Source organism: Zonotrichia albicollis, chromosome 2 (assembly GCF_047830755.1).
Source record: "Zonotrichia albicollis isolate bZonAlb1 chromosome 2, bZonAlb1.hap1, whole genome shotgun sequence".
NCBI classification, from domain to species: domain Eukaryota; kingdom Metazoa; phylum Chordata; class Aves; order Passeriformes; family Passerellidae; genus Zonotrichia; species Zonotrichia albicollis.
In genome coordinates, this window is record NC_133820.1 from 102,082,500 (window position 1) to 102,109,619 (window position 27,120).

Here is a 27,120-nt window from a genome sequence, read left to right on the forward strand (position 1 = left end):
CCAGCCATGCACACTTTGGTTCCAACCTACACTGCTCTGAATTTACCCTTGAAAAAAAATCCCCCAAAAGAAAAAACTGTGCAATAAATAGCAAAAATAGAATCAGTCTGAACAAGCAGTGAACAATGACAATGGAATGAATATTAAATATGCACAAATATTTCTAATGGAGAGATTAGCTTTCTATAACAAACTCTGGTTTTAACCTTCATAACTTCAACAAAGTAAAACCAGTCACATGAAATTTCAGTCATGGTCTCATGCCAAGGAAAGCTCCTCTGGAAAGTTTGAGGTAGATCAGCCAAGCCATCTTGAAGATATGAGAGTTCCTGAAAAGTGAGGTGTTCTCCATTTCTTGGACTGTTCCCTAATTTTTTTTGGCCCACCATAACTTAAAAATGGTTGGCTTACACATTCCAAATTTGCTTGGCTACTACTGGTGCCTTTGACTAGTTGCAGGCTATTTTATTACTGAATGTGGGTTTGTGCAAACTCTGAGTGCTGCAGTTGTTAACACAATACATTGGCTTGTGCGCGCCGCAGGCAAGCCAGCCTGGCCCACTGCAGGCTCCTCCATCACCTCATCAGCTGTGCTCAGGAGGCAGCCCAGAAACCCAGAACCCTTCCCTCAGGTCCAGCTGGGTGTAAGAACTTGGCTGGAGTTTACAGATTCCATGGGGAGGCATTCTGTCAAGCTGGAGAGGAACGGTCCTGGGGTGCTTCCCATCCTTGCCAGCACCAAAGCACCTCTCTTGGAAAGGTGAGCAAACACCAGACACAGATGGTTTCCTCCCCTGACTTAGTGTTGTCCTTTTCCTACTCCTTAAATCCATACTCAGCCCTACTCTCTGATAAACCCAAAAAATTTTCTCAGTGAACATCCACATAGTTCCCAACCGTTTCCTCCATGGATTACTGATCCAATCTATTTCCCATTTCCATGCTGATTGCAGAAACTGTGCTGGGGTCTGGGTGCTTCTTCTGCAGCAGATTTCCCCTCTCTGCTCCACTCTCTTGATCTCCAAGGCCCTCTTCTAGACTAGGAGCCTTGTACACATAGACACAACATAGGGCATTAGACTTCTGGACAGGAACACCCAGGGGGAACATTTCAGCCCTCAAGAAGCAAATTTGCTCCCCTGTGCAAACTTCTAATTTGCCTGATGAACCCTGTGGGTAAGGAATTCACTCCTGATGGGGACTGTTCTGTTCACAATCTTGATTCTGATAACAGATACTATGGCAACCACATGTATCACTTGACACAGCTTTCAGCATGGTCAACTACTTTAAACAATTCTCCTTAGTGTTTGATATTTCCTTTGACAATGACTATCACCTGCTACCTTGCCAGGAAAACAAGCAGTGCACAGCTGACTGGTGCTGGGAAACATTAGGCTATTAAAACACTTCCCAGTGAAGTATGTTTCTACATGGACACAGTGTTACAAAGAGACCCATTCTTTTTGAGATGCACACATGCATGACTCCCATTCACAGGAACTATGCGAGTGAATCCAGAGTAAAATAGGCTCGAAAGTGTCTACATCTACCAAACACTGATCCCACACAGAAAGCGCCTATTAAGAATGACATTTCCTTTGACCTTCTGCATCTTACTTTTGCTCTTCAAAAACAAAAGACTTTGCAATGACCACGACCCCTACATTAAAAACCTAAACCGGTACTATAATCACCAAAAACACCCATAAAATAAGAATTATCTACCTAATAGACAATAAGAACAGAAGGCTTTTTCACATTTCTTATCCAGTTGGAGATTTATCAGAGCTCTTTTATTCATACCAACTTCAAATATCTGCTCTTTCACCTTTAAAATGCAGATAATCTAACTCAGAGGTGTGCTGTTCTCAGCAGAGATCACACAATGCTCAATCAAGTTTCACAAAATACACAGGCTTGTGCTGGGCCAGCACAAACCTGCAGAGGACCAAGGAAAGGCTACAGGAGGAGAGCTTCTCCCAGTCTCTCCGTGAGCTCCAGGCTCCACTGCCCTTTGGGAAGGGTGCTTCCCAGCCCCAGCCCGCCTGCTGCCCTGTGAGCTAATGAAAAGAGCATGAGGAGGATCCGCAGGCACTTTCCTCCCCCTCTCAGCCCACTAAGGGTGACTCACAGTCTGACCCTAACTTAACACTCAAGCTGTAAACTTACTTAACACTTGTAGAAGAATTTATTTTTTTTCAAACATACTGATGGCAGCATATGGCCCATCGACAGGTTTATTATTATAAGACACTTTTTCCACCAGGTTATAGTCTTTTTTATAAACATATGTTTCAGCACATAATAAAACCCCTAAGAACTGTTTCTGAAATGTGCAGGCACAGAAACTACTTTTCAAGGTTTGTCAAGACAATGAAAGAAACAATGTTTAAAGAGACTTCCATTTTTCTAAAGGTCTTTCTCTAAACACCTTTTAAATCCAAGGGTACTTGAGAGCTATGCATGTTTAAAAAAACAAAAGAAAGAAAAAGAAAAATGAGTTCTCTTTGTTAATGCCACATTCTTCTCTATTTTGTCAAAGCTATCATTTTTTGTACTTACTAAAACTTCTCCTTCCACTAAATAGACCTTTTAACTATGCTTTATATCAGAATGTGTGGTTTATAGGTGAATGATGAGATTCTGAAAATTGGGTGGCATATCACAAAGAAAATGTCAACACCACACTGCTACAGTCACACAAACTCATTGCAGCAAAGCCACCCCTGATACTCTGTGCCCTTCAGCTGTGCTAATAAAGATCTGAGCGTGGAGTCAAGGTGGTTTGATCATAGACTTCCATCCATCTGCAAGACTGGATCCAAGTTAAATGCCTAAAAACAGGTCACAGCTTGATTTTCCTATAGGATGCATTTGTGTTCTTAAGAAAGAAGGCTTCTTGTCTGTGCAGCTATAATGCAATTTCTGTGCTAGCACCACACTCTTTAGGGGGAGAAAAAAAAAGCCACATAGTGTACACTGCTTTATTCAAAAAAATCCTACACTCCTCTTATTCTTAATGCTTTCTCCCTAACATCTCACAATATATTTAGCCCGAGCATGCTTGATTTTAAAAGCACCTTCCTCAATACATCAAAATGTGACCCAACTCAGGTATGTTTGCTAGCAGTTTTGTTTCCTACCACCCAAGTTCAGAGTGTCCTCTTAAGAGGAGCCTGGAGCTAGAACACAAACTAGGATTCACTGGGGTCTAGACCCTGAGCTCACTTAAAGGTGATACCAAACCTTTCACTAGTTTTATGGGAGTGGATATTAGACCCGTGGTTCACTGAAGACACCAGAGGCCTTACAGAATGTATGATACCATATATTAAATACTCCTGAGAACTAAAAAGGAATTTTGCAATCGCTTTGACCGTTTCATTGGTATTTAGGATATTTGGGGAAAGAAAGAGCACTTCTTTTCTATGTGTGTTTGTCCCCTTCCCCCAGTGATACTCCCCACAAAAGGCAGATGTTTTAAGACACCGGAAAAAGTAATCATACACAATTAGGTTTGAAGCTTAAAGAATAAAAATCTCTATTTTTATCATAGGCATACTGTTATAATTGTCATGCATGAGCTTGCATTCAAAGAAAATTCATTTGTTAAAATTTATCACTGACTTCTCAGCCAATTTGTCAGCTGACTACTACCATGTCTGGACATGATTAGCTAGCTTCACTGGGAGATACAGGGTGCCCTCTATAATGCTTCCACAGGATGAAATCCTAAACCCAGTAAAGCCTTTGAACATTTTGCAAGGAACTTATTCACACGGAGCCAGGACCTCATGGATGCTGCTGTAGGCTCTACTTTTTTCTGCTTTCACAGCTTAAGCCTTTCTAGGAGAGAAAGGCCAACTTCTTCGACAATAAACACACTCTTACTCCACCAGCAGACAGAGCAATCCCGGGTCCCTGGGCTGTGTTTGGAAACACTTCACTGGCAGGATCGGTCTGAGGCAAAGATGAGGCATGATGAACGAGGCTTCTGACAAGGGGGCTGGCTCTGCTCATCTAATTGCGGTTGCTGCTCCTATGATGTGGAAACCTGCCTATTAGAAACCACATTTCACAGGTGACTGAGCAGCCATCAGATGGTAACAGCTTTCATTTGTTACCGACCTCCCTTCCCTGACACAGCGAAAGCGTGAATGGCCCAATATCCCATTGTCAGTCCAGAGCCACACACTCCTGCTTTGTACACTAAATTATAAAATATCTGCATTTTCCAGATTGTTTTGAAACATCACTCTTAACTAGCATTTTCTCATCTAGGCATCAGCCTCATAAGAGAATGGCAAATTCTTCACTACTCAATTATGCAAAGTTTGAGGGCATTTTGGACTATGATTGTAGAGTACATCACTACATTTTTATACAAAGAAGGTATTTACTCGGAATATTGTGGGCAGATGTGACTTGGTATTTCACAGAGACAGGATCAGAGCCTTTGCTGAGACCCAGATATGGCAGTGACTAGACCAAAAGTAGTCCTTCCAGTGATGGACAGAAAGACAACTCCGCTACCAAAATTACATACAGAACTTAGCACAGTTACTTTAAACTGAGGATGCTATCAAGAGACTTCATCAAATTTTACACCCTCCAGAGCTCTGGCTCCATCAATGACATAAGGGATTCAGAAAGAGACAGAACAAATCTCTCCATCTGGCTAAGCCCTCTGTATCTGGTTGGCCACATATCGTCCAGCCAGACAAATACACATCACATGTGAAGAAGAAACTTTCCAAAGTTAACAACCATTTGGTAATTGCAAAGATTTTGTGACCCTACCTCAGAGTACTCATGGTCATTTCACAACCCCAGCTATGTAACACCCTGCTCTGGGAGAGCATTGGTGCAATTTAATACAATAAACAGGAGACTGCACAAAACCCGCGGTGAATCCTGCTCTGATGACAACCACAGAGCTATGCAATGAATAACATTTACTTTTAATTTACATTTAGATTTCTTAAGCACACCTTCCAAAAGCACAGTGTGCTAACACACACACAACCAGCTGTACAGCTGCATCTCCAGTGAAATGTAATAGCAATCCAGGCTGACACAACTCTCAGTAAACTCTGTTCCACCTCCTCAGCTCCTCCAATCCTCTGGGCATCTTCAGCAGCACTGAAAGAAGAACTGGCCTCTCCACAGTGACTGGTGTCAAAGAGGGCTTTGAAGGTCTGCAGACCAATAAGGTCTGCCAAAACATCTGTCCCCTGCGAGTTCCAAGGTCAAGGATCCTCATCATGAACACTGGGAACCACTCCCTGATATTTAACTCTTCGAGAGTTTATCCTTCTGGAAAGAGACAATCTCTGAGAGATGCATACAGCTAACAGAATGATTTTGGCATGTTTTGCCCTTGAGGCCAACTATTGAAGCACTGATTCTAATCTACATACAATTTTCAGACCAGATAAAAAGAAACCTGAATTTCTTTACAAGATTATTTTTTTCAAAGTGTTACAGATCAAGAAAATCAGTTTTCTATGGCTGCACCTTAGAAAAAAAATGGATCTAAAATACAAAATGGTCACAAACCTAGCAACAAGTATCAGGGGTTTTTACAGGTATAATATGGTAGCTGTACTCAGCTTTTCACATGATCTTGCATTCTGAATATGTCACCATGAGTTCTACTAGAGGAAGATGGCATTTATTGTGAAATTAATATACATAATTAAGCACATGAAGAAGGGCTTGCTGAATCTGAACCCTTTATTGTAAATCCTCTGTGGTGCTGATTTCATCCCATGCCACTCCTTTCACACTTTTAACATAATTTTCAATATATACAATGTCACTGGAAGAAATACTTTTAACTTCAGTCACAATTTAAAAATTTTTTAAAAAATTATTACAACTTTCCCATTTGTGTCATGGATTGACTGATACCTAAATATGAATTAGAGAATTTTAAGGAAGCTCAAAACACATAAACATATGAATGGCCTGCAGAAAAATTACTCTGAATTGCTACCAGCAAAATCAAAACACAACTGCTTTTAGTTACGCAAATGAAAATGTAGTATCAGGACTGCAGAGAGCCTAAGAAGTGCAAAGTTCAGGAAAAAGCCATGTATGCAGCTGCTCCAAAAATAACCATAGTCAGATAAAAGTCTGAAAGCAATTATTTGGGGTGAATATTGTACACAGACCACTGCACTAAGCTTCTATAATTAAACAAGGCAAAAGTTCAGATGGCGCCTAATAAGCCATTTACTACATTAATTATATTCAAGTGTGGCAGTCTAATGCTTGGTGATAACTAACAACAAGGGAAATAATTTAAAGAAACTATCTGATGTTGTAAATTTCTCTCTTTTTCATTCATCAGTACAAATGTTGCCAGCCAGCCTTTTTAACACACTTGAAACACATCAAAGGGATACTGCTTAGTGTCAGGAGGAGCTATTTAAGGGTTGTAAACCTTTAGGCTGAGGAAGCCAACAGCCTTACTCAACAAAAATGATCCCTTCACTACAAAAGTAGCAGTAAAGTCAGATTTTCCATTCCTTGAAGCAAGTGCCTATGTCTTTGTTCCAAAGCTACAATGCCACAGAAGCAAACATTTTTTTTTGTAGTAACAGCAGCATCTTAGAAAACCTTTGCAGATCAGCAGATTTCCCACTGACCCTATTCCCTGGATCTGCCTCCACACTGATCACACTGTCCTTGTACACATCTGTGATTTTAATAGTATTTTCAGCGAATTCTTAACAAGATAATTAATATTAGAGAGGTATTTAATGTATTTCGGCTTATTTTAATGCCATTAGTAGCTAAATACATGGAAAATTAGCCTATACCATATGCCCAAGTACTTCTCTGCAGACTGCTAGCCAATTCCCTAGCAAGTACAGAGAAGTTTCCAAATCACAGTCTGAAAATTACTGCAGAGAGATTTGCATACTATTTCTGATGGGCCAGTAGCATTCCAACAACTCATGTAAAAGTCAGCATGCCCCAATAGTTTATGCAGTAAGCAGCACACACAGCATCAATTCACAATGCAATTGTTAGGATGCTACCACCAGGATGCTGTTCTACGTTATTTAACTAAACTGCAATTAAAAAAATAATTATTAAAAAATCAGTAGTATGACATTTATTTTTTAATTTTGCTTTCTTGATTTTAAATTATGCACAAATTATGCTTTCTGATTTTACTTATGCACAAGTCTACATTTAACCCAAGAGGGCATGTAACAATCATTTTGCAGATTCCAAAGAGCAAGAGATCAGATGAACACACAACTTCATCCATAATGTCTTTCCATTATGATGTTTACATAGGCAACCCTAGCCTGTCTTTAAGCTCCCCTTAAAAAAGTTTTCATAACATTTTCCCTATTGTTTGGCCTTTCTTTTCATATCCTTGGTAGAAAAGACATAACAAACCATAGATGTAGAACTCTGTAACCTTGCAATAAAACCTCTAACACTTTGTATACATCCTCCAACTCTGAATGTGCCGTGAGTGTGGACAATGCTGGGAAATCCTGTCCTCTGCCCAGATGAAGTGTAGAATAGAAAAGAGTTCTCTGGCTACCACACCAGGAGTTTTAGACATCCTAAACTCAATCAGAGAAGACTTCTGCCTACAAATAGTTTGAAGTCTTCACTTACAAGTTCTCAAATCCAGCACTTCCACAGCAAATGGCAAGAGGAGCTTGCCTCCTACAGCACAGGTGTCCACAAAGTTGTTAGCTGCAGAAATGAGTGTTGAGTCCTTGGGTTTGAGTACATGGATGGGACTTCACCTCCAGACCCTTTATCACAGCTTCTCATTCAGCAAATATAGCACATATTTTCCAAATAGTGCTGCAGTTGGTCTTAGCAAGATACACACAAAATTAGTAGGTATCCATGGCAGGATTGCCATCAAAGAGTATTTTAATCAGAAACTGCCCATGAAAGAATAATACCTCCTAACCACACTTCAGATTTACATAAATTATAAAACCCTCTTAAAATAAAAATAAAAAAAAAAGAAAAAAGAAAAAAGAAAAAGAAAAACTGCAAGAGTTCCATCTTTAAATGGAAAAAATGTGGTAATTCTTTCCCCATACCCAACAGCCCCACACTAAGCAAACAAGTTGAAATCATTTTCACCTAAGTTTCCCAAACAAGAAAAAGATATATACATACATATACATGCATTAACATTACCTGGATGCAGACGCCACTCCTGGAAAGTTTCATTGCAAAGGGGTTAAAGTTCAGAAAGTTTGCAAGACTGAAAAAGGAAAATCAAATTTTAAAATGTGCAAAAGCCTAAACCTTGAGGTTTGCCACTGCCTTCTGCCTTTCTTTTAGCATTTCCCTCCACATCTGAGATAACTAAACGTTCCTCCAAGTTACCAAATAAATTACTTGAATGAGTAACCCACCCATTCTTTTTCTAGTACCAAAAGAAACACATTGCCATAACAAAATAAACTAGAAATGGGAGTTGAGCATTAGACACTATAACATTCCCGATAAATTATAAAACCAGACCACAGAAGTGATCCACACCGTTTAGCAGAGGTGAATTCGCCGATACTTTCTTTTTTCCTTTGAGAAGATCGATTTTTATATGCTAGCACAGCTGCCTAACTATTGATAAGAGCAAGCTGCAAAAGCAAATAGAGAACTAACAGAAGAGCCTCGAAAAGCAACCACAAAAAAAGGGTCTCATTTAAATTCCTGGAAAGCGCTGCTTCTCTAAACGTATCTATTCAAGCTCTCTTGAGCAGTCGAGCCCTCCTAAAACACACCCTTGCACACTCCCCGCCCGAAAACTGTTAAGCCAAGAAGCCACTAAACCATGCCACTGAGAACCCATATGGCTTCACCTACAGGGTTTTCCTTCCAGCAAACGCTGCACAGTAGAAATCCTCCCCTTCACCATCACCACCCACCTCCCAGAAACAACAAAAAAAAAGAGAAATACCCCCCAAAACCCCAAAAGAATAGCAATAAAAGGGAGCAGCTCTCGGCCCGGGGTGCCCCCACGTACCGCCGGGCGCTCAGGGCTCTCTGGGGGCCCTGCCCCCCGAGGTGCAGCAGCCGGGGCGGCGCGGGCGCTCCGCCTCGCCGCGTCCCACGCGGAGCCGCTCCCCCCGCATGCTGCTGCTGCTGCCGCCGCTGCTGCTGCTGCCTGCGGCTCGCACAAAGCGCGGGGCAGCGCCCGGCCCGGGCGGCACCGCGGCGCGGCCGGATCGCGGCGGCACGGGCGGCTCAGCACGGCACGGCACGGCTCGGCACAGCACGGCTCGGCTCGGCTCGGCACCGCCCCGCCCCCGGGAGCCGCCCCCCGCACGCGGCCGAGCGCCCCCCGCGCCGCCGCCCGCCCCTCCCGGGATGGGGGTGCCCCCGCCCCCGGTACCTCGCGGGCGGAGCCGGGCGCTACGGCGGCGGGCGGGAGGCTTCGCTCGCCGGCGGGCGGAGGGGCCGGGCGGACATGCCGGGGGTGCCCCGGGGCCGGGCCGCGCCGTCCCGGCTCATTGTTCGGGAAGGGCAGCGGCGGGAGGGGCGGGAGCTGAGGCGGGAGGGGGTCACCCGGCGGCGGGGGCACTGCCGCGCTTTGCGGGCAGGGGCTGGGGTCAGCCGGGCATCCTCGCCGCGGCGGGGGAGTGCGTGGAGCCGGCGGCAGCGGGGCAGCTCCCTCCGCGCCGGCGGGGACGGGGGATGCTCGGGGATGGGGCGCGGGCGCTGCGCCTCCCCCTGGCTTGGCGCGGCATGCTGGGGCCGCGCTGCACCTTCGGGGTCCGTGCTGGAGAAGTTCAAAGCGGATGGGAAGGGTGGGAGCGGCGCGGGCCAGGGGCCGGCAGCTTTCTCGCCTTGTGTCTGTGAACCCCGCTGCCGAGCGCAGAGAGCCCCGGGGCGTTCCGGCTGCACCGGGGACACCGGGGGCCGGCCGGGGACACCGGGTCTCTCTGTCACCGGTCCGGCAAGTTGAAGGCATGGTCCTTTCCTCAGCATCCCCCGTGAGCCGGGGCGGTGGGATTCGCGCACTCACGCGGTGTGGAAGCGCCGCAGCCGGCTTTGGCTCTTTAAGATTAGGCTCCGTTAATTAAAGAAATATTTTAAGCTTAAAGGTCTCCTGAGAAGCAACACATTAACTCGCTAATAAAGCGGGTACAAAACCAATGCGAAACAGGCTGTTGGATCAGCGATCACAAAGGAGAGGAGGGATCAGAGAGATGCTACCGGAGCGCGGTAAATGCGCGGTCCCGCCGCCGGACCCACGGCGCTGATCGCTCCGCTGGGACTTCCAGTGTCTGTCCAGCGGCACAGGGAAAGGGAAATGTTTTCCGTGCAGTCGTTGGTGTGCTTTCTCAGCTTGCTGAAAGGCTAGAAATACCTTAAAGCATATTTTACTTTTGGTTCAAATTTAATAGTAGTTTACTTTGCAAATAGTCTAAGTCGTCACTTACAAACAATTAGGATAATGACAGATAACCTTTTTTTTTTGTGCCTAGTCTGTGCTCCAAGATGAGTATCTGTGTAAATGCAGCTTCTGAGACTGAAGCTTCTTTGTGCCGGTATTTGTAAGGTGTAAGCTGATCGGAGCAGTATGCCTGCAAAAGGCACGCCTTCTGAGCTGCGAAACAAGTGTTGAAGTAAAAGCCATTAGAACTAAAGGAAAAAAGGTGCCATTTCCTAAATTAAGAGGTGGCATCACAAGGATGTGAAAGGCAAAGCACAATCAAGAATAGGTTAACAGGTTAAAAGATATGATTGTTTGAAATGATAACACCTAATGCCAAAAGCAAATAATGTTTCTAAATTCTAGGTAAGTTCATGCACTTATTTATTCCATTTTGAGGAATTTCATTAATAGCAAAGCAATGAATGAATAAAAAGATCATATTTTCCCCCAGTGTAGGACATTTTGAAAACAAATTTCAAACTTAGAGCTAATTCAAAAAAATAAAGATCCTTGTTTATCAGTGTAATAGGAGAGCTTGTCTTACATACCTAAAGACAGCAAAAATTCTATTCAGGGACATTGTGATGTAGACATATCCACAAACTGGTTTTTTTGGGCAACAGTGCTGCTTGAGGAATAGCCCCGTATATCATTAATTTGAAAATCTAAATTTGTAAAGATAGTTAGCAGTTAATGGATGGATATTTTCCCAGTAATTTTTTTTTTTTGCCTAGACTTGCTGCATCTGTCTACAAAATGATATTATATTGCATGCTGGCTCACAGAATAAACTATAAGCACGTGTTTCAGGAAATAAAGTGAAAGGTGGATACTGCTTACTCAATTTTTTTAAAATTATATAATTAAAATAGGAATCTAAATCTGTACAACTCTACAGACATATCCATCTGTTACTATTTTAAAATGCACCATTCTTTAGTATGCTCATTTTAATATGCCAGTGAAATAGAAGTTCAATTTGGAATAGAATGTAAATGAATAGCATAAATTAGGTGAGTATTTCAGGAAGCTGATAAAGCTAAGAGATTCTACGTGAGAATCTGAGGCAGTTTAAACACAGTATCAGGAATGCTTGTTTCCTGAAGACTCCCCTTTTTTTAGCCAAGCACTTGCACAATGGGCATTTGGGTTGGTGATAAATAACGCTGGATGAGCATAATTTTTATTGACTGCAGTTGGAGTCTCCCCTATGCATCTAAATGTAAAATTTATCTGCAGAAGGCAGAAGGAGTTATTCTGCAATCCAATAAGGTTTGCTTCAGCCTTTGACATTCTGATTTTGGCTTAGACTCTGAACTCCAAAATGGAAGAACTCTGCATCCTGTGTATTTCTGATCACTGGCCTGATTCTGCCTTCAATTTCAGCAGAGTAATAAAGAGCGGCTTCTCTCGTAGCCAGAGGTGAATTGGGATAAGGTCTGTGAGATCAACATCAGGTGTCCATGAGGTGGGAGCTGCCTGGGGAAGGATTTTAGTTTAGAGGACATAGTAATAGCTGGAAGTCCAGAATGGTAAAGAATTTACTTTCAAATGTTTGCCGCTTGAAGAATTTGTCTTTTATATAAATTGATAGCAATAGGGTAAAGTTACACACAGTTGCTGTTGCTTTGTTATTGAGTTTGATGACTGGTATAGATGTATCTATCACTTTGGTTTGTTATCGTGTTAGAGCAGTGTATATAAATAAAAGGGATAAATAACCTAATTTACTAGGAGCAAGAGTCACAGTATATTAAAAACAGTGGCACAGAGAAAGCTTTTGCCTCTCCTGGAAAAAGTTTTATGACAGATCTTTGCAGTCATCATTTAAACTGGAAGGTACAGTACACAAAGACCCTTAAAGCCCAGGCACAAGCTTATTTAACCTTTTCAGAATATATTCTTAGCTAATATGACTTCACTGATGGAAAAGAGAATTTCTCTCTTGAATCTACCAAAACTGAGTTTCACCCAAGTAATTGCAATTTTATTTCAGAACTTTTTTGGTGTTGAACAAATAACTGCTATTAAGGTTACATGAATGAGTAAGCTCTGGGTGTTCACAGATTGAGCACCTCCCACCTCTCGTGGTTCCCTGAGGTATTTTTCTGTTATCACTTCCAAAGGGGCTTGTTCACTTCAAAAGGAACTTGTTAGGTGGGTTCCCACTGCCTTCTGCAAACCCTCAAACATCTTGGGGAGGTGTGCTTTCCCTCCTTGGGGTGGGAAGGAAGAAACCTGCTTCAGACTGGTCCCTTTAGCAATGAGGTGGTGAATCTCCAGCAGTGCTGCCTCTGGGTGAGGCTCTTTTGGCCTGGCTTTGTATCCTGCTGCACCAGGAGGGACCTGCAGTTATCACACACCATGATTTTTGTTAGTGCAGACCTGCATTTTGCTTCTAGTCATCAAGCAGATTTTTAATAAGTGGAAGATCCTGTTGTTGGTTTCTGCACACATCAGATGCATTTTAGTATTGCAGTTGTTCAGTTGCCTATGTGGATTTAGGATTGGAACCTACAGACCTCAATTAACAGCTCTCCCTTAGGAAAGAGAGTGGCCTGATTTCTTTTTCTCATCATCTCATGGCAGATGATTGGCAGAATTGCCTCCTCTCCCAAGCAAGCTGTTTCTCTGCCCTTCAGGAACATCGTGACAAAATTCTCCCTGACTCATTGGCGAGGTGGTTTAGTTTCAGAGGTGTATGCACATTTGGCTGTGCTCACAAGGCTTGTTACATCCTTGCTGATGGATGTCTGCATAAAGTTACATCCTTGCTCTATGTGTGCACAAAGTTTTCCAAGGACTCTTTCTGCTTGCACACAGCTGGCAGGGGAAAATAGAAAGGAAGAAATAGCATTTGCCAGCATGGCATAGATGATGTCAGGAAGAATTCTGTGTATGTTCTGTTGCATGTGTGTCTGAAAAGCCGGCCCAGTTGCTGGCTAATGTTTTTTGTGTCTGAGCAAGGTGCAGTAGGAAACAGAATTAATTACAAATCCAGAGTCTGGCCACCAAGTGTGAGCTACACCATCTCTGAAGCAGCCCTGGGACTCAAAGATATAATGGACACAATTTCTTTCCAGTTTTCCCTGGTCTTGAAAGAAAGTGCTAACTTACTGCTGACCTGACCTGTATTAATAACTAATTCTTATCCTTCAGTGCTGGCTCAGATGTGGAAGCCAATAAGCAGAGTCAGAGCCTATTCTTTGCTTTCCCTCCTATTTGCCTTAGGAAGGAAACATGGACTTCCATGAACTTTTAACAACACTAGGGTCACCTGTCCATTTACTCCGTGATACATGCAAGTCACCTCTCTGACTTTTCATCAAGTGAGTTTCATAAGAAACAGTAAAGAGCTGAAATGAAAAGCCAAAGGTACCAGAGCTACCTTCATCTTGGGTTTATTTTTGCTAGTTGTCACATCATTGCAGAAGTCATCCCCAAGCTGTGAAAAAGGTGGACTTCAGCTGCATTCATAAAAGAAGGGAGTAACAGGGTTGGGACATCAAAATCAGCAGGGCCAGGAGCTCCCTGCTGTTGCCTGTGGTGATCTGTCCCCTGACCTCACAGTCATCCTCCAGCCAGTGTTTTCCTGGCACTGAACAAGCATTATAGGCATAGTCACACAGCTAAAATCACAAATGTCATAAATCTCAGTTTGTCACGTCAACAAGATCACAAATCCTACACAAGCAAAAGACTAGCAGCATCCTAAAGACATGGGCAGTAAAATGTTCCTAAAACTGACTGCTTTGATGAACTTGAACAATGTTCTCACCCAATTTTCTGCTGAAGCGCAGGAACTTTCTGTCCATTTTTCCCACTGTTATTTATTACTACTGGCAGCACTCATTGCGCACTATGTGCCTTGACTCCTTGTCAACTTCTAGTGGAAGTTGAAGATGCTAAAATAATTTGTAGTGTTTGGGGAATTTTTATTAAAAATCAGTCAGTGCTAGAATTCAAACCCTGGATATTCTGTATAGGTAAATAAATATCTGGAGACAGATGAGTTTTGGAGCAAGTTTTATACGCAAAATTACATTGAATTAATCTCTGCCTGCACTCTGAGTGGTTGTGATGTATGGAGGCATTACTGAAGTGAGCTGGCTCTTTGGGTGAAAAGGTTAACTGAAATAAACATGGGTTTTTGTAGCAGCTTTTTGAAGAAAAATAATGTGCCTTATCTGCTGATTCATCAAGATGGGAGAATGGAGAAAAAAAATGTGTTTAGAATCAGAGTTTTCTCAATGTACAGTGGAATGCCTCCTTCCAAAGAAGAAATACCTATTTTCCTGGATGGTGTTATCAGGAGGGAGACAGATACATATTCACTTCCCAAAACTTTTGCGGGCAGAGAGGCTGCTCTGCCCAGCCTGGCCAGGGCAGCAGACCCTGGCTCAGAGGCAGCCCAGGCTGTCAGAGCACGGCAGGGCAGCAGGCAAGGCCAGGAGTTATCCCTGCGCTCCAGGCAGAGCAGGGCAGCACAGCAGAGCGTGCACCTGCCTGGAGGAGAAGGCCTCTCCTGTTCTGCCATCTCTTCCCCTTCTCTGACCTCCTGCTGACCCCTGTGGAGTCTGATTTAGGGCATTTGTACCTGAAGGGATCCAGAAGATCCTTCCACCTGTCCTGATCACCACGACCAGCCTTCATCTCCTTAAATTAAGGGTTTATCAGACATAACCAAAAAGTCAAAAAGAGTACCCTGATACCACTTGATCAGAAGGCACTCAAGAATTCATCCTTAGTGCCTGCTCCCCCTGCAAGTGTCCCTCCTAGTGTTGTCTGGCCAACAGCATTTGCAGTTCCAGGGCAATGTGCAATGTGGATGGGATTCACAGACTCAAGTGGAATTGTGCCTTTGCAGAAGTCCCATACACTGGTTTTGCCTGGATAGGAACTGCTGAAGAAAGTTAGTTTTCTTACAGGAATGACTTTATGCTTTAAAAATGGGTCATCATTTTCTTCTTGATTTAAAATGCAAGGGCTCTTTCCCAGGAGTAACTTGGATGCTGGCTGTTCTTTGCTCCAGAGCTGGTTATTGCTAGTTTGTTACTACTCTGTTTCATGTAACTTTGCATCTGGCCTGGGAAATGCTGCCTTGGTTTCTGCTGTACACAGCCTGAAAAAAGCCCCTGGCATTGTCTCTGCTGCGAGGGAGTGCAGATAGATCAGTGGAGCAAAGCTGCTCTCATCGTGCATACTTTCCTAATGCTTTAAGACAAGTAAAGAAACATGAAGAGTGCTGTGGTTCAATGGTGGTTTGCATACATACAGGCTATGTATCATACATTAAATATGCAGATACATTTTTAAGACAGTTAAAACCACAATTCAGGTTCAGGGAGGTTTAGCCAATTAGTGTCACTAAGTGAGTCAGCAACTTTTAGCCTCCACTGTTAATAGGAAGAGTTGGCAAAACCTGTTCCTACCTTGCTTTGGTGTTTTTCACTTCAGAACTTTACAGTGCAAACATTATCTGGTTTGTTTAAATAACAAAGGCAGGGTTCTGACATCAATATGGGAAAACAACTCTTAGGCTAATTGATCTTGTATTCCTCACTTTTTTGGATACACCAAGTATACCATAGAATTTTATCCTACTTTACCCGACTCTTGACTTTACCGGGCTTTTAACTTGTATTGCAGTTACTTTTGCAACAATGTTAAGTATGTTGCTGAAATTGGTTAAATAGAAGCTATTGTATGAAAAATGAGAAAGCAAATAGAGGCATATGAGAAAAGCTGAGTTTTGAAATGGTGTCACTTTTCTACAAGGAATAGGCATTGGAAAGACAACTTTAAATAAAGTCTTTATTTTCCAGCATATTTCACATTTTAAAGATAGTAAGCACTGTTTCCCTTTTGATGACAAAATTTAGTCTTTTCCCGAAAAGAAAAATATGGCCATTTAGTGCAGGGAATCTTCTCCTCCTGTAGATAGCACCAGGTATAAACAGGAGGAGCTTTGTTCTGTTGTCAGAAGCTAGGTGGCATCTGGGCACATGTCACCATGGCTGTCAGATCATGTCCCTTTTCCTGATTCGTTTGCCCATCTGACATTGCTTCAGTCCCTGTCTCACCCAGTTCTTCTGCACAGAATTGAACTTTAATATTTTTGTTGTCTATGCTCTTGTTGAAGGGAATGGAAGCCTTTCTCTCTAGATTCTCCCCTCCAAACCTACCCCTTTGATGTTTTAAAATTTTCTGAAGCTTTCTTGCTGGGCTGATATCCTCTCAAATTTACAGTTTTCTCCAAGACAGAAATATCTCTGTTCCAAAACCAAGATAGTTTATAGAACGAGGTGGGTCAACTTCCTAAAAACTTACTGAAAAAGTTGGAGATCAATGCTTGAGAAGCATTGTTTTATTTTTCCAGTTGTTTATAAGGCTCAGATAGAGGCACTTATGGTTCCAGTGTATGGGCCCTCTTCCATCTCCCAAACATTTATTTTAGCCACAGATTTAGCAGAGAGTTGGAGAAGGAAAATGAATGTTACCCTTTGCTGGAAAATGGAATTTTGGTTTAATAAAAAGAGAAAAATTCAAAGGAAAATGTCAAGACTTTGTTCTTAATCAAAGTGAAACAGAAGCTTTTTGAATAGGTTCAAGGGAACAAATGCTTCCAGAAGAGCCAGTCATCACTGCACTTTTCTGAGCTGACGAAAATTTCAGGTGTATATTCTTACTCTTCCTCACAAGGAGCAGGCACTTGAAACCCATATCCCTTCCACTTGGACAACTTGTGGCTTCTGGCTTGCCCCCAGTGAATGCTTCTCTTTTGCTCTGGATTTTGAACATGAGTCTTGAACTGCAGATGGAAATTTCATTGAAACTGATGTGTTTCTATTTTCATTAAATTGTCATTTCCTGGCAAAAATAAGGGTTTGGAAAGTTCTGACAAGATTGACTGACAGAGCACATACAACTCTCAGAACAGAGGGGGTGCTGAAGAAAATTATTTTAGGTCCAAAGTCTGTTCTTGGCTTCAGAGGCAAAACATGGGTGCAGCTGAGGGCACACACCCTTTCATTTGCCAGGGAAGTAAAGGATTTCTCTGAACAAGTGAATTGAATATTGTGTTCCTTTCAGTGCAGTGATGATTGCACAACTCTGTTTATTCTCTGGGTTTTTTTCAGCTCATCCATCATTCACAGCTCAGATTTCTACACTGATTTCACCAAGCTGGTTTGCTGTATGATGCAAAATGGAAGTCAAGTTAATTTCGCGCTCTACCCACCTCAGTCTGATTAACTCAAATTAAATTTTGTGCTAATAAGTCTGAGTGTGTGACCATAATTGGAAAGCCTTGAGCTCCTCTGACTGCAGGGAAAGTGCTGTTTTCCCCTGCATCATGAAAACATTTGAATCATAACATCTGGGAAATTTGCAACAAACAATGGTATCAATTTGAGGCCTCCATACAAAGTTTTTTCTGTTTCTCATCAGGGACCATGAATACATATCTGTGTCAGATTGCAGCTCTTGGAACATTTGGCCCATCTGCCCACCAGAGGAAAACCAAAGAAGAAGGGACATTCACCTATTAAGAGAAAATTGCAGAACATCTGTGTTTCTCCATTAAATGGAAATCCTTTTGGACTAATAAGTGGTTGTATCTTAAATAACCAGACAATTACTTAAATCTGTTACAAAAGTCTGAACCAGTCAAGTCGGTGGGAAGTCTAGCTAAGGTTGCAATCATTCACTAGCAGTTTGGAGAAAAAGGGAAAAAACATATAAATGAGAGCTGAAAGATGGAAGGCAAGGCAAGGCTTGGCAAGGCTTTGATCTTATGGTAAAGAAACTTTCAGCATGGTAAGGAAATAGTATGGTAGACATGAGTTTGAGCTTATAGCTCTATAAGATCTATACCCTTCTTGTATTTGCTAAGGCAAAGAGCTACAGTTTTTCTTAACCCCAGAAAGACCTTTTGCTCCAATTATCACCTGGTCCCAGAAGAACAAAATCATAAACCCAAAATAAAGCTACAGCAGGTGGAGTTTCAAAAACTCTGTGTTCTGAGAAATCCTGATATCTGTGAAGAAGACCAAGAAAGTGTGCCTGGTGCCAGAGATGATGCAGGAGCACACTGAGATTTCAGCAATGCAGGAGCATGTAAATATGGATGGATTACAAACAAAGAAGTCTAGTGAATGTCAAACAGGATGGAAGTAGTTGTAAATATACCTGCATTATAATGGAATATCTACACTTCCTGATGGAAATTCATGGGGGTGTATATCATCCATGGGCTGTCTCCCATAGCAGCAGGAACATCATGACTGCACAGCAAGTATATTAAGTATGAAACAAGCCAGCAAACCCTAATGAAGGGTTTGAGAGTCAAAAATGTCAGCACTCACCAGAGAGCTGTTCAGCAGATGTTTTGAAGTCAAGCCCTGCTCTCTAACCTGGGGATCAATGGGGATTTGCTGTTATTTTCCACAGAGGTAGGATCAAAAGCAGAGGCACGATGAAACTGGAAGGACTGTGGCACCACTTCTGTGTCTCTATCATATCTGAATTTAGTTTTAGCAATATGGAATGGGCCTCTCCTATTTGTCCTCTGTCTCTCCAACAAATAGCCTTATAAACAAAGCATTCTCAAAGCAAAAAACCAGATTGTACATGGCTCTAACAACAACAACATGTTTTTGGTCTGACTGCCCCATAATATAGGAAAATCAGAGTACAAAATAGCTGCAAATAAGACAAGCTAACCTACTTGTACATAATCTCTATTGCAAAATGAAGCATTGGGATCTGGGCTTGTGTAACATAGCCCTAAATTTCTTCCCTCCCTATTTCCATGGGAGTTTAATTTAGCCAGAAAGTATTGTCTGTGTGTGACATCATCTTGAAACAACAGCTATAAAAGTGGAGACAGGTAATATTGTCCATTAATTATATTCCACATCTGTAAAGCATATACTGTGCACTGTGGATAAATAGCGCAACCTTTGGCAGGGAATTTCCTGAATATCTGTAGCCAGACTTCTCATTTAGAATTTTCTCATGGTTTTGTACAATGGGAGCATATTGGTCTCTAGCAGTGGAAGGGGAAGGGAAGGATTTTAATGAGGAATGATTATGAAGCACATGGAAGTGAGTCCATCTCCCAGTACTGTCACCCACTATAGTGGAAGTCAGCTGTAGAACCTGGTGCTTGATAACATACACCCAATGGGCCAACACTTACGATGACATCTTTTTTTGCTTGTTTTTTTTTTTACACTAGGTATGAGGAGTATTTCTATTTTAGCAAATAAAAAGCATGAAGATCCCAAGGATGGAGCTGCTACACCAGTAGTTTTGGATTGGTATGTATATGGTCAGCCATGGCTTGATTTAGGTGTCTGCTGAGCCACTTGCTTTAAGTCTTATTTTTGGCAGCACCAGGACAGTCACAGAGAAATCTCTTCAAGAGCTAAAGATCTTACCTGAACCATGGGAGACCCTCGAAGCATGGAGATTTCCTTCTGACACACAAGAGAAAATAGGACCCCAAGCATGGTGTGATGTTCTCCTGTTGGTCTGAGTAGCTGCTGTTGTTCAGGAGTCTGCTTCAAGCTGGTGGTGCTGTCTCAGAGGCTGCCAGTCTGTGCCAAGTGTGGGCTCTCTCCCACGTCCAGACTGGCTAGAGAGGAGGCTTCAAGTCACGCTGCTCTGCTCTTTTCCAAGTGCTCCCACTCTCTTACTCCTCACACTTCTTCATGCCAGAGGATGAGGCAAGGATAGACTTCAACCCACTCAGGCTGTGGTATGCTTTGAGTGGTTTGTTTGGTCTCAATTGATAAGTCACAAATTTTATTGTCATCGTGACTGGCTCTTGCTACATTATCAGCTTGGATGTTGTTGAAGGGTTTTTGAGCTAGGCATGTGACTGGGCTTTTAACAGTCTGTGGCATACAGGAATATACATTAAGCCATTGAGAATATTTCATCACAAAGGAGCTTTGGAAAGAGCACGTCATATGCACCTGCCAAGAGGCATCTCAAATAACTGAGTTGATGATAGTGGAACGAATAAACTGTTTATGAGACAGTGACACTGCATCCAGCACACAGAGGACTAGCGTTATAATTAATTAATGCTCATAGATGTTTCCTTAGCACAGATGCTATGGTTTTCTGTGCTTCCTCTTTCACAGGGGAATGCAGGAGGAGTGAAAATGCTCTGTCATTTTTGTCATGTCTTCCCTCTTGTTAATGCGTCACACAATTGGTGGTTTCAAGGTCACTTTATTTACTGATGATTCTCTGTCACCAGCAATACCAATGTTGTACTAAAACGAATCAAAATATATTTATTACATTTGCCTCTAGATTCCTTACTTTTTCTCCATTCCTAACAGAGGTAAAATAGCAATAAGGTAAGTTCAATTAATATAAACATAAAATTGCTTAGAGTATGTCTTTTAGAGCCCTGGTATTTAATGACAAACCACATTATTCAAATAGGAATAAAAATATTTATGGATTGTGTTTTTCAGATGGGTTTGCAATAGAGGCTGTATGGGTATCATACGATGAGATTCCACAATCACATTTCTCCCACACACCGTGATGGAAACCCTCTCAGCCAAATGCAATTGCACACATGCCTTTTTTCAATCTGTGCTTACATTATTACTGTAGAGCTGGAAGACCTGCATGCATAAACTGCTCACTGCCCTACCTGCAGTAACAGAGCCACAAGTCATCCCTCTGAATTTTTATTATTTACATCATTTGATGAAGGTGCATTCCTGCCAGCATCCCATTGAAATGCAATCATTAACAGATCTGAGTGTTACCAAGACTTCTGAAAAATAAAGTAAAAGCTTGGCAAGATAACTTGAAACCTCTAATATCTTTTTAAGTCAAATACACAACAACAGTAGCATATCTTTCGACCAATTTTTTAGGGTTATCCTAAGCTGATAGAAAAGGATGAAAATATTTTACTCTGATGATGCACTTGTTCCTTTCTTAGGTGTCTGGAACAAGATGCAGATTTGTGTCATGTTGTATCCTAGACTGAAGTTCTTAGGATTATAGTACAGGAATGGCAGTTTTCCACAACCTGAATGTCAGATCCATATGTGCTTGAGTATGCAGTGTGCTTGTGGACACACTTGACATGATGATTAGCAGTTCTGTCCTTTATAAAAAGATCTCTGCCTGACAGTTTTGTGAGGTTTGAGAGCTGTGACTGCTTATGGACTTTTACAAGCATTACTTTGACTGGTGTGCTGGAATTTTGCTTGGGCTTTACAGTGGCATTCATCCTAGGAATCATCTCTGTCAGTGACACCTGGTCTCTTACTGACAAGGTGACATTAGTTCTGATGTGATCTTTTCTTTTCTTAACTTTTTTCTTCATTAAGGCAGCATCTTTGGTCTATTTGCTACCCATGTTTTGCTCTCATTTTGAAGAGTGATTTTTCTTTTACTCTGGCAGCATAATTTCTTGTGACAGCCACCCACTGTGTTTGTGGCTTCTCACTCATTTGCCACAGACTTTTCCTTCATTTGCAGGTGTAAAACCTCCATACAGGATGCAAACACTGACAGCTATATTTTGATTGGGAATGGATTTTATCAGCACTTTCATCATCCCAATAGTTTTAGCAGTACTTTTTGCTTGGTTTCAGTCAACCTAAATGAATTCTTACTGATTTTTTCTCATATATTACTTAGTATTGGATCAATTTCATCCCTATAAATAAACACAGAATCCTTCATTAGCAAACGTGTCATAAACCACTCTGTGGGCTCCCTTTGAATCTTGTTCCAAGTCATTAAATTCATGGCTTGCCAATACTGGATTAGCTTTTTGGAGAGAACAGTTTAGATATTCAGCTAAAATCTAGCCAAGCTCTATCCATGTTGCTGCCTTTTCTTCCTACTCAGGTTAAACAGAAAATGTGTAGTTCCCTCTTTATTGTGACCTGCAGCGAAATGCCAGCCAATCTCTGTCTGTTGCTTGGAGCCCTACTGCTTGTCAGAAGAGCTGCCTTCCTGTCCTTCAGCTACATTAAGAGTGCACTCCAGAATATTCTGTCCTCTCAAGGAGTGTCCTGCCCCTTGCTTTGTGTGAAGCCCTATCATATGTTGCATTGTACTGAGATTTGGGAATTAGGACTTTGTACAATGGGAATTATGGAAGTGCGAAGTGCTCCAAAATATGTTGGAAAATGTGTGCATACAAGAGCAGTGTTAGAATTATTTTCCTATTTGCTTTACCATATGTAGGTATAGTAAAGAAGGGCAGTGAAGTCAAAACAGAGCAGTAACAATTACAGTATAACAAGAGAATATGCTAAAACCCTTTTTACCATTATTGTGACAAAATACAGTCTCAGCATCATTAACGAATTTTGCTTCTGGGGATATGCTGTAGGCATCAGCTATGCCTTTAAAAAAATATAGTGAGAAGAACAGCACCCTTTCCTGCTGATCTGATCAGCTTCCAAGCATATCAAATGGAAATAAGCATATTAGAAAGAACTAAGCAGACCTCATGAAATTATTTACAATAGTGTCACAGGGCGATTTCCAATAAATTTAGCCTATGGTAATTGCTCACATTTGACTGTAAGCTTTCAGGTGTAAACTAAAAAGAATGAAATAAACAAAAGTATGATATTCTTCTGGCCAATAATTATAAGTTCAACAGTGTTCAGCAGAACATTAGCATATTAATTACATGGTAATCTTGTAGCAACCACCCAACCATAATGTGTTCCTAGTTACTATCTTTGGGTAGCATTTTGATAGCAGCCTTCATGCTTTAGGAACCAATGCCAAGATAATGAGGGTGCCTGCATCTCACTGAAGGTTACTTAAGACATTTTAAGAATGCTGCTGAGAATGCTTCCCTTGCCTTCAAAGCACCCTTGATCCTGATGTTATCATTTTATTTGTTATTACTAATCTTGTAGTTTTAAATTAGTTTATTAGTTGGTTTCTCATGAGCTTTTAAATGGTTTTGGGAGCCTCCCATAGATTGCAAAGCCCTACAGAAATTCCCAGGAGTGACACTGTCCTGTGGCATGGCCCTTCCAATTCCACGTCTCCTGGGAGGCTCAGGTGGGTGTCTGACATCTCAGCCATTGGGTACAGTTTCACCACTAGATGGGAGCATCGGTTATTTAGCCTTTACTTTGAAATGGTGCTCTCCCAGCCTTGGAAAATTATATTCCCTCTTGGCTCTTGTTTCAAACTTGCAAGAGGCCTGAATATCCTTCCACTGCTGTGTAGCACATTCCAGAAACACCCCTAACACTGATCCCTGGAGAGTCCTCTCCAGAAGCACTGGCTAGCAATGATCCCTAGGGAACATCCCTCTCAGCTGATGCCTTACATGACCAGAGTTCAAAGTGGTCCCTACTGTTTAGTATGGAAGCACTCAGTTGCTGCCCAAGTCTTGAGGGACATGCTGAGAGTTGCAAGAATTTTCTAGTAAAGTTGTTTTATGGCTTATTGTTTCATTGGGAAATGGAGCATCAGTTGTTTGCCAAATGTCTTAAAATCACCCTGATCACCAGAGAAAATGAAGAGAAAGGAAAAACAGACTGACTTCCTGTGGGATCTCAGCACCTCAGGACTGAGGTGCCGAGTCACCGAGACCACCCTTGGGGGGCTCGGGAGTCCTGGAATGTTGCCAGAAGTGTCTGGTGGCTGGACTTTGATCCTACACGGGGGACGACACCTGTATGAGGATAGGAGGACTTCACCGGGGTGAATGGTGAAGGGATTAGTTAATTAGAGGGTGAGACACAGGGTTTAGGATTTATGTACAGGGGGGTTTAGAGAAGTAAGATGGAGGAATTGGGGCGTGTCCTGTCCTTCTTCTTCTTCTTCTTCTTCTCCATCTTCTGTGGTGATGGTGGCACTTTGGGATTGGTCATTACTGAAAGTGCACCGGACAATAAGAATAAAAAGGATTGGGGAAAAATGATAAATATTGTACACGTAACTATGGGTATAAAGATAGGTGACTGTCCGGAGGGCAGGAGAGTGTGCTCATGGCTGGCTGCTGAGCAGACCTCTGTCGGGCCGAAAGAAAATCTTTTAGATAAACATTTAATAAACATAAAGACCGAAAGAAGAATTGAAGCCTCTTCTCGTCCTTTGATATGCGGGCTGCCCCAAGGCCACTCCGGGCCTTTCCAGGCCCTTCAAACAGCCGAAAACCGGACAACTTCCATGTTTCAAAAAACAGTGGTGGAGTTGCTGCATTTCTAGAAAGATGCTCAGAAAGAAAAGGAAACTTTTTAGTCAAACCCAGCTGCAGGACATCCTTTCCCACTCCTGCAGCTGCTGGGATGCTTTAACAACTCTTAAAGATGACCACCAATGTTTAAATGGGGCCGTGGTCCAGTGAATGTCCCTCACCAAAAGGATCTCCATCTAGAGGTGTCTGATTCTTAGGGGCTCTGTTCAGTTAAAATATCCCCTTCCTCACCCAAGCTGTGTTTGTACTGCTTGAACTTGATACAGATACTCTTTAGCACATTTTCCACATAACCATTGTCTGTTCTTGCCTTGCTGCTGCTTGAATAGGAAGAAGGCATACAGAAAATCAAGCTAAGGGATGTCCCTGGGCTCAGATTAATTATAAACAAGCTGTTCATCCATTATGAGGGAAATGCTGCCTAGAGAAGTACGATGGAGTACAGACCTCAATGCACAGCCTCTTTTTTGAGCTGAGAACTTAATTGTCTTCACATGTTCATGACTGACAGCCACACATAAGAAACAACCAAATGAAATAATGCATGTAGACCATTACTAACTCAGGACGGAGACTTGGCATGAGTGCAGCCCAAGAGCTCCTGGGTGGTAAAGGGTTCATTGTGTGCCTCCTGCCCTGGGCTGTGAGTGTTATGGGAAACAGGATCTGCAGCAGTCAGCCTATCAGCTTTCTCCCAAGCAGCCCCTCTTTCCTGAGAAAAAAATCTGAGAAAGGACGTGTGTCCAAGATCTTTCTAGGAAAGGTAATTCAATTCTGCAGTTATATGAGAGACAGCCTAGAGATTTCAGGAAATGGAAGGACATCACAGACCAAGCAGGCACGAGGGTGAAGAATCAGGCTCTGTCTGCCAGCCAAGTGAAAATGAGCAGTGGACAAGATGCAACAAGTCACTGTGGTGTGGGCATGGACCACTGAAATTTGCAAATCAGAGGGGAGAGTGGGTTGCTGTAGGTGGCAGGACACAGGGATAATGGAGCGCCTCAGGACAGTCACTGACTGTCAGCACTGAGCTTTAGAGGGAGAGATGTGCCAGCCAGGAAATAGCTGGTGGCATTGGGCTGCTGGAACATGAGGCATGGGCTGCACTAAGGAGGCATGACACGAGGCTGTATCAAGGGAGTTTCACTTTTCTCCAAGCACCCCTCACTTCCAGCTTCACAAAAATAAGACTTTGCCTCTACAGCTAGGAAGAACCTCTTGAAAAGAGGAAGGCTGCTATGCCTTCAGGACCCTGAAAACTGAAGGAAAATGGAAAACACAAAACTTGGTGTTTTAACACAGTCATGATTTTCTCTGAGCATGACATTTTGGATAGTGGATGAGAGGCTGAACATGAGCTGACAGTGGGTTCTCACAGCTCAGAAAAGCAATTTCCTGGGCTGCATCCAAAGCAGTGTGGCCAGCAGGGTGAGGAAGGTGATTCTGCCCCGCTGCTCTCCTCTGCTCACAGAGGGTGCCCACAGCACAGACTTGCCAGTCCTGCAGGAGCACACAGGAGTTCTCACCACACCAACAGGGAAATGGCGTTGCTGTTCATTGCTGGATGGAGCCTACCTGATTAAAGCATGACAAACTGTGGAGCCCCAAAGCACACAGATTTGCTGTAAAACACAAATAACGTGTTGAAACCAACTAGTTTTTCTCAAAATCATTCAATTTATCTACAACCCCAAATGAGATTGTAGTTTATTGACCAAGTCAGAAGTGAAGTGGCTGAGTATCACATTCCATCAAAATTATGCAGGTTCAGCTAGGAGTAAAGCCTGTCTTCAGCTTAGTTTCATGCAAGACTGTGATATGACTAACACTGAGATCAGATTTCATTGGCAAATCAAGTAAGAAGCAAAGTGAGGTGCAGAGAACTCATTTAAAATCGCAGCTGAAATAATACCAAACATGCAAGTGAAAAAGTTACTGACAAAGTTAATTGCTTTTCTTCCATATTAAAATAGTTTCAAGTTTGTTCCAGTGTGAAAGTCACTTGCAAAGACTCTAGGGCATTAAAATTAAGCTTTCTTCTTTTGATTTAGTTGAGGAATTAGCTGCATTAGAAACTCAGGCAGGGACACCAGCTAGAAGAAAATCAGAACCGTCAAAGATATGAGATCTGGCAAAGCTCTCAAGGGCAGTACATTGACAATTAAGTTTCTCACTAATCCCCATGATACATGTGTGCTTATAAGCCTATGGAAATTGTGTTTGATTCTTTTTTTCCCTAGATTAGTAGGTTATTTCTCTAGCTTTTCATTAGACCCTTTCCTTTCCTTTCCTTTCCTTTCCTTTCCTTTCCTTTCCTTTCCTTTCCTTTCCTTTCCTTTCCTTTCCTTTCCTTTCCTTTCCTTTCCTTTCCTTTCCTTTCCTTTCCTTTCCTTTCCTTTCCTTTCCTTTCCTTTCCTTTCCTTTCCTTTCCTTTCCTTTCCTTTCCTTCCCTTCC

At 42.4% G+C, this 27,120-nt stretch overlaps 2 protein-coding genes across 7 annotated transcripts in view; one reads left to right on the forward strand and one right to left on the reverse strand.

Annotated features, from left to right (window-relative positions):
- Positions 1-27,120, reverse strand: part of ST6GAL2 (ST6 beta-galactoside alpha-2,6-sialyltransferase 2) — a 178,799-nt gene that overhangs the window by 45,808 nt on the left and 105,871 nt on the right. The window contains exons 1-2 of one of the 6 annotated variants that reach the window (XM_074535880.1): positions 9,395-9,525; positions 8,194-8,260 (exon numbers count right to left, since the gene is read on the reverse strand). The exons of 2 other annotated variants lie outside the window; for them this stretch is intronic. In XM_074535880.1, the coding sequence (XP_074391981.1) occupies positions 8,194-8,226 (33 nt within the window). In that variant the 5' untranslated portion in view covers positions 8,227-8,260; positions 9,395-9,525. Of the gene's footprint in view, positions 1-8,193; positions 8,261-8,541; positions 8,839-9,025; positions 9,162-9,394; positions 9,526-27,120 lie in introns of those variants that run through there. 3 more of the 6 variants (XM_014267724.2, XM_026794016.2, XM_074535879.1) reach the window with 3 other exon arrangements.
- On the forward strand, positions 9,013-20,856 carry SMR3B (submaxillary gland androgen regulated protein 3B). The gene is made up of 2 exons (XM_074535882.1): positions 9,013-9,390; positions 19,683-20,856. The coding sequence occupies exons 1-2, from the start codon at positions 9,133-9,135 to the stop codon at positions 19,686-19,688; spliced, it is 264 nt and encodes an 87-aa protein (XP_074391983.1). The 5' UTR covers positions 9,013-9,132; the 3' UTR covers positions 19,689-20,856.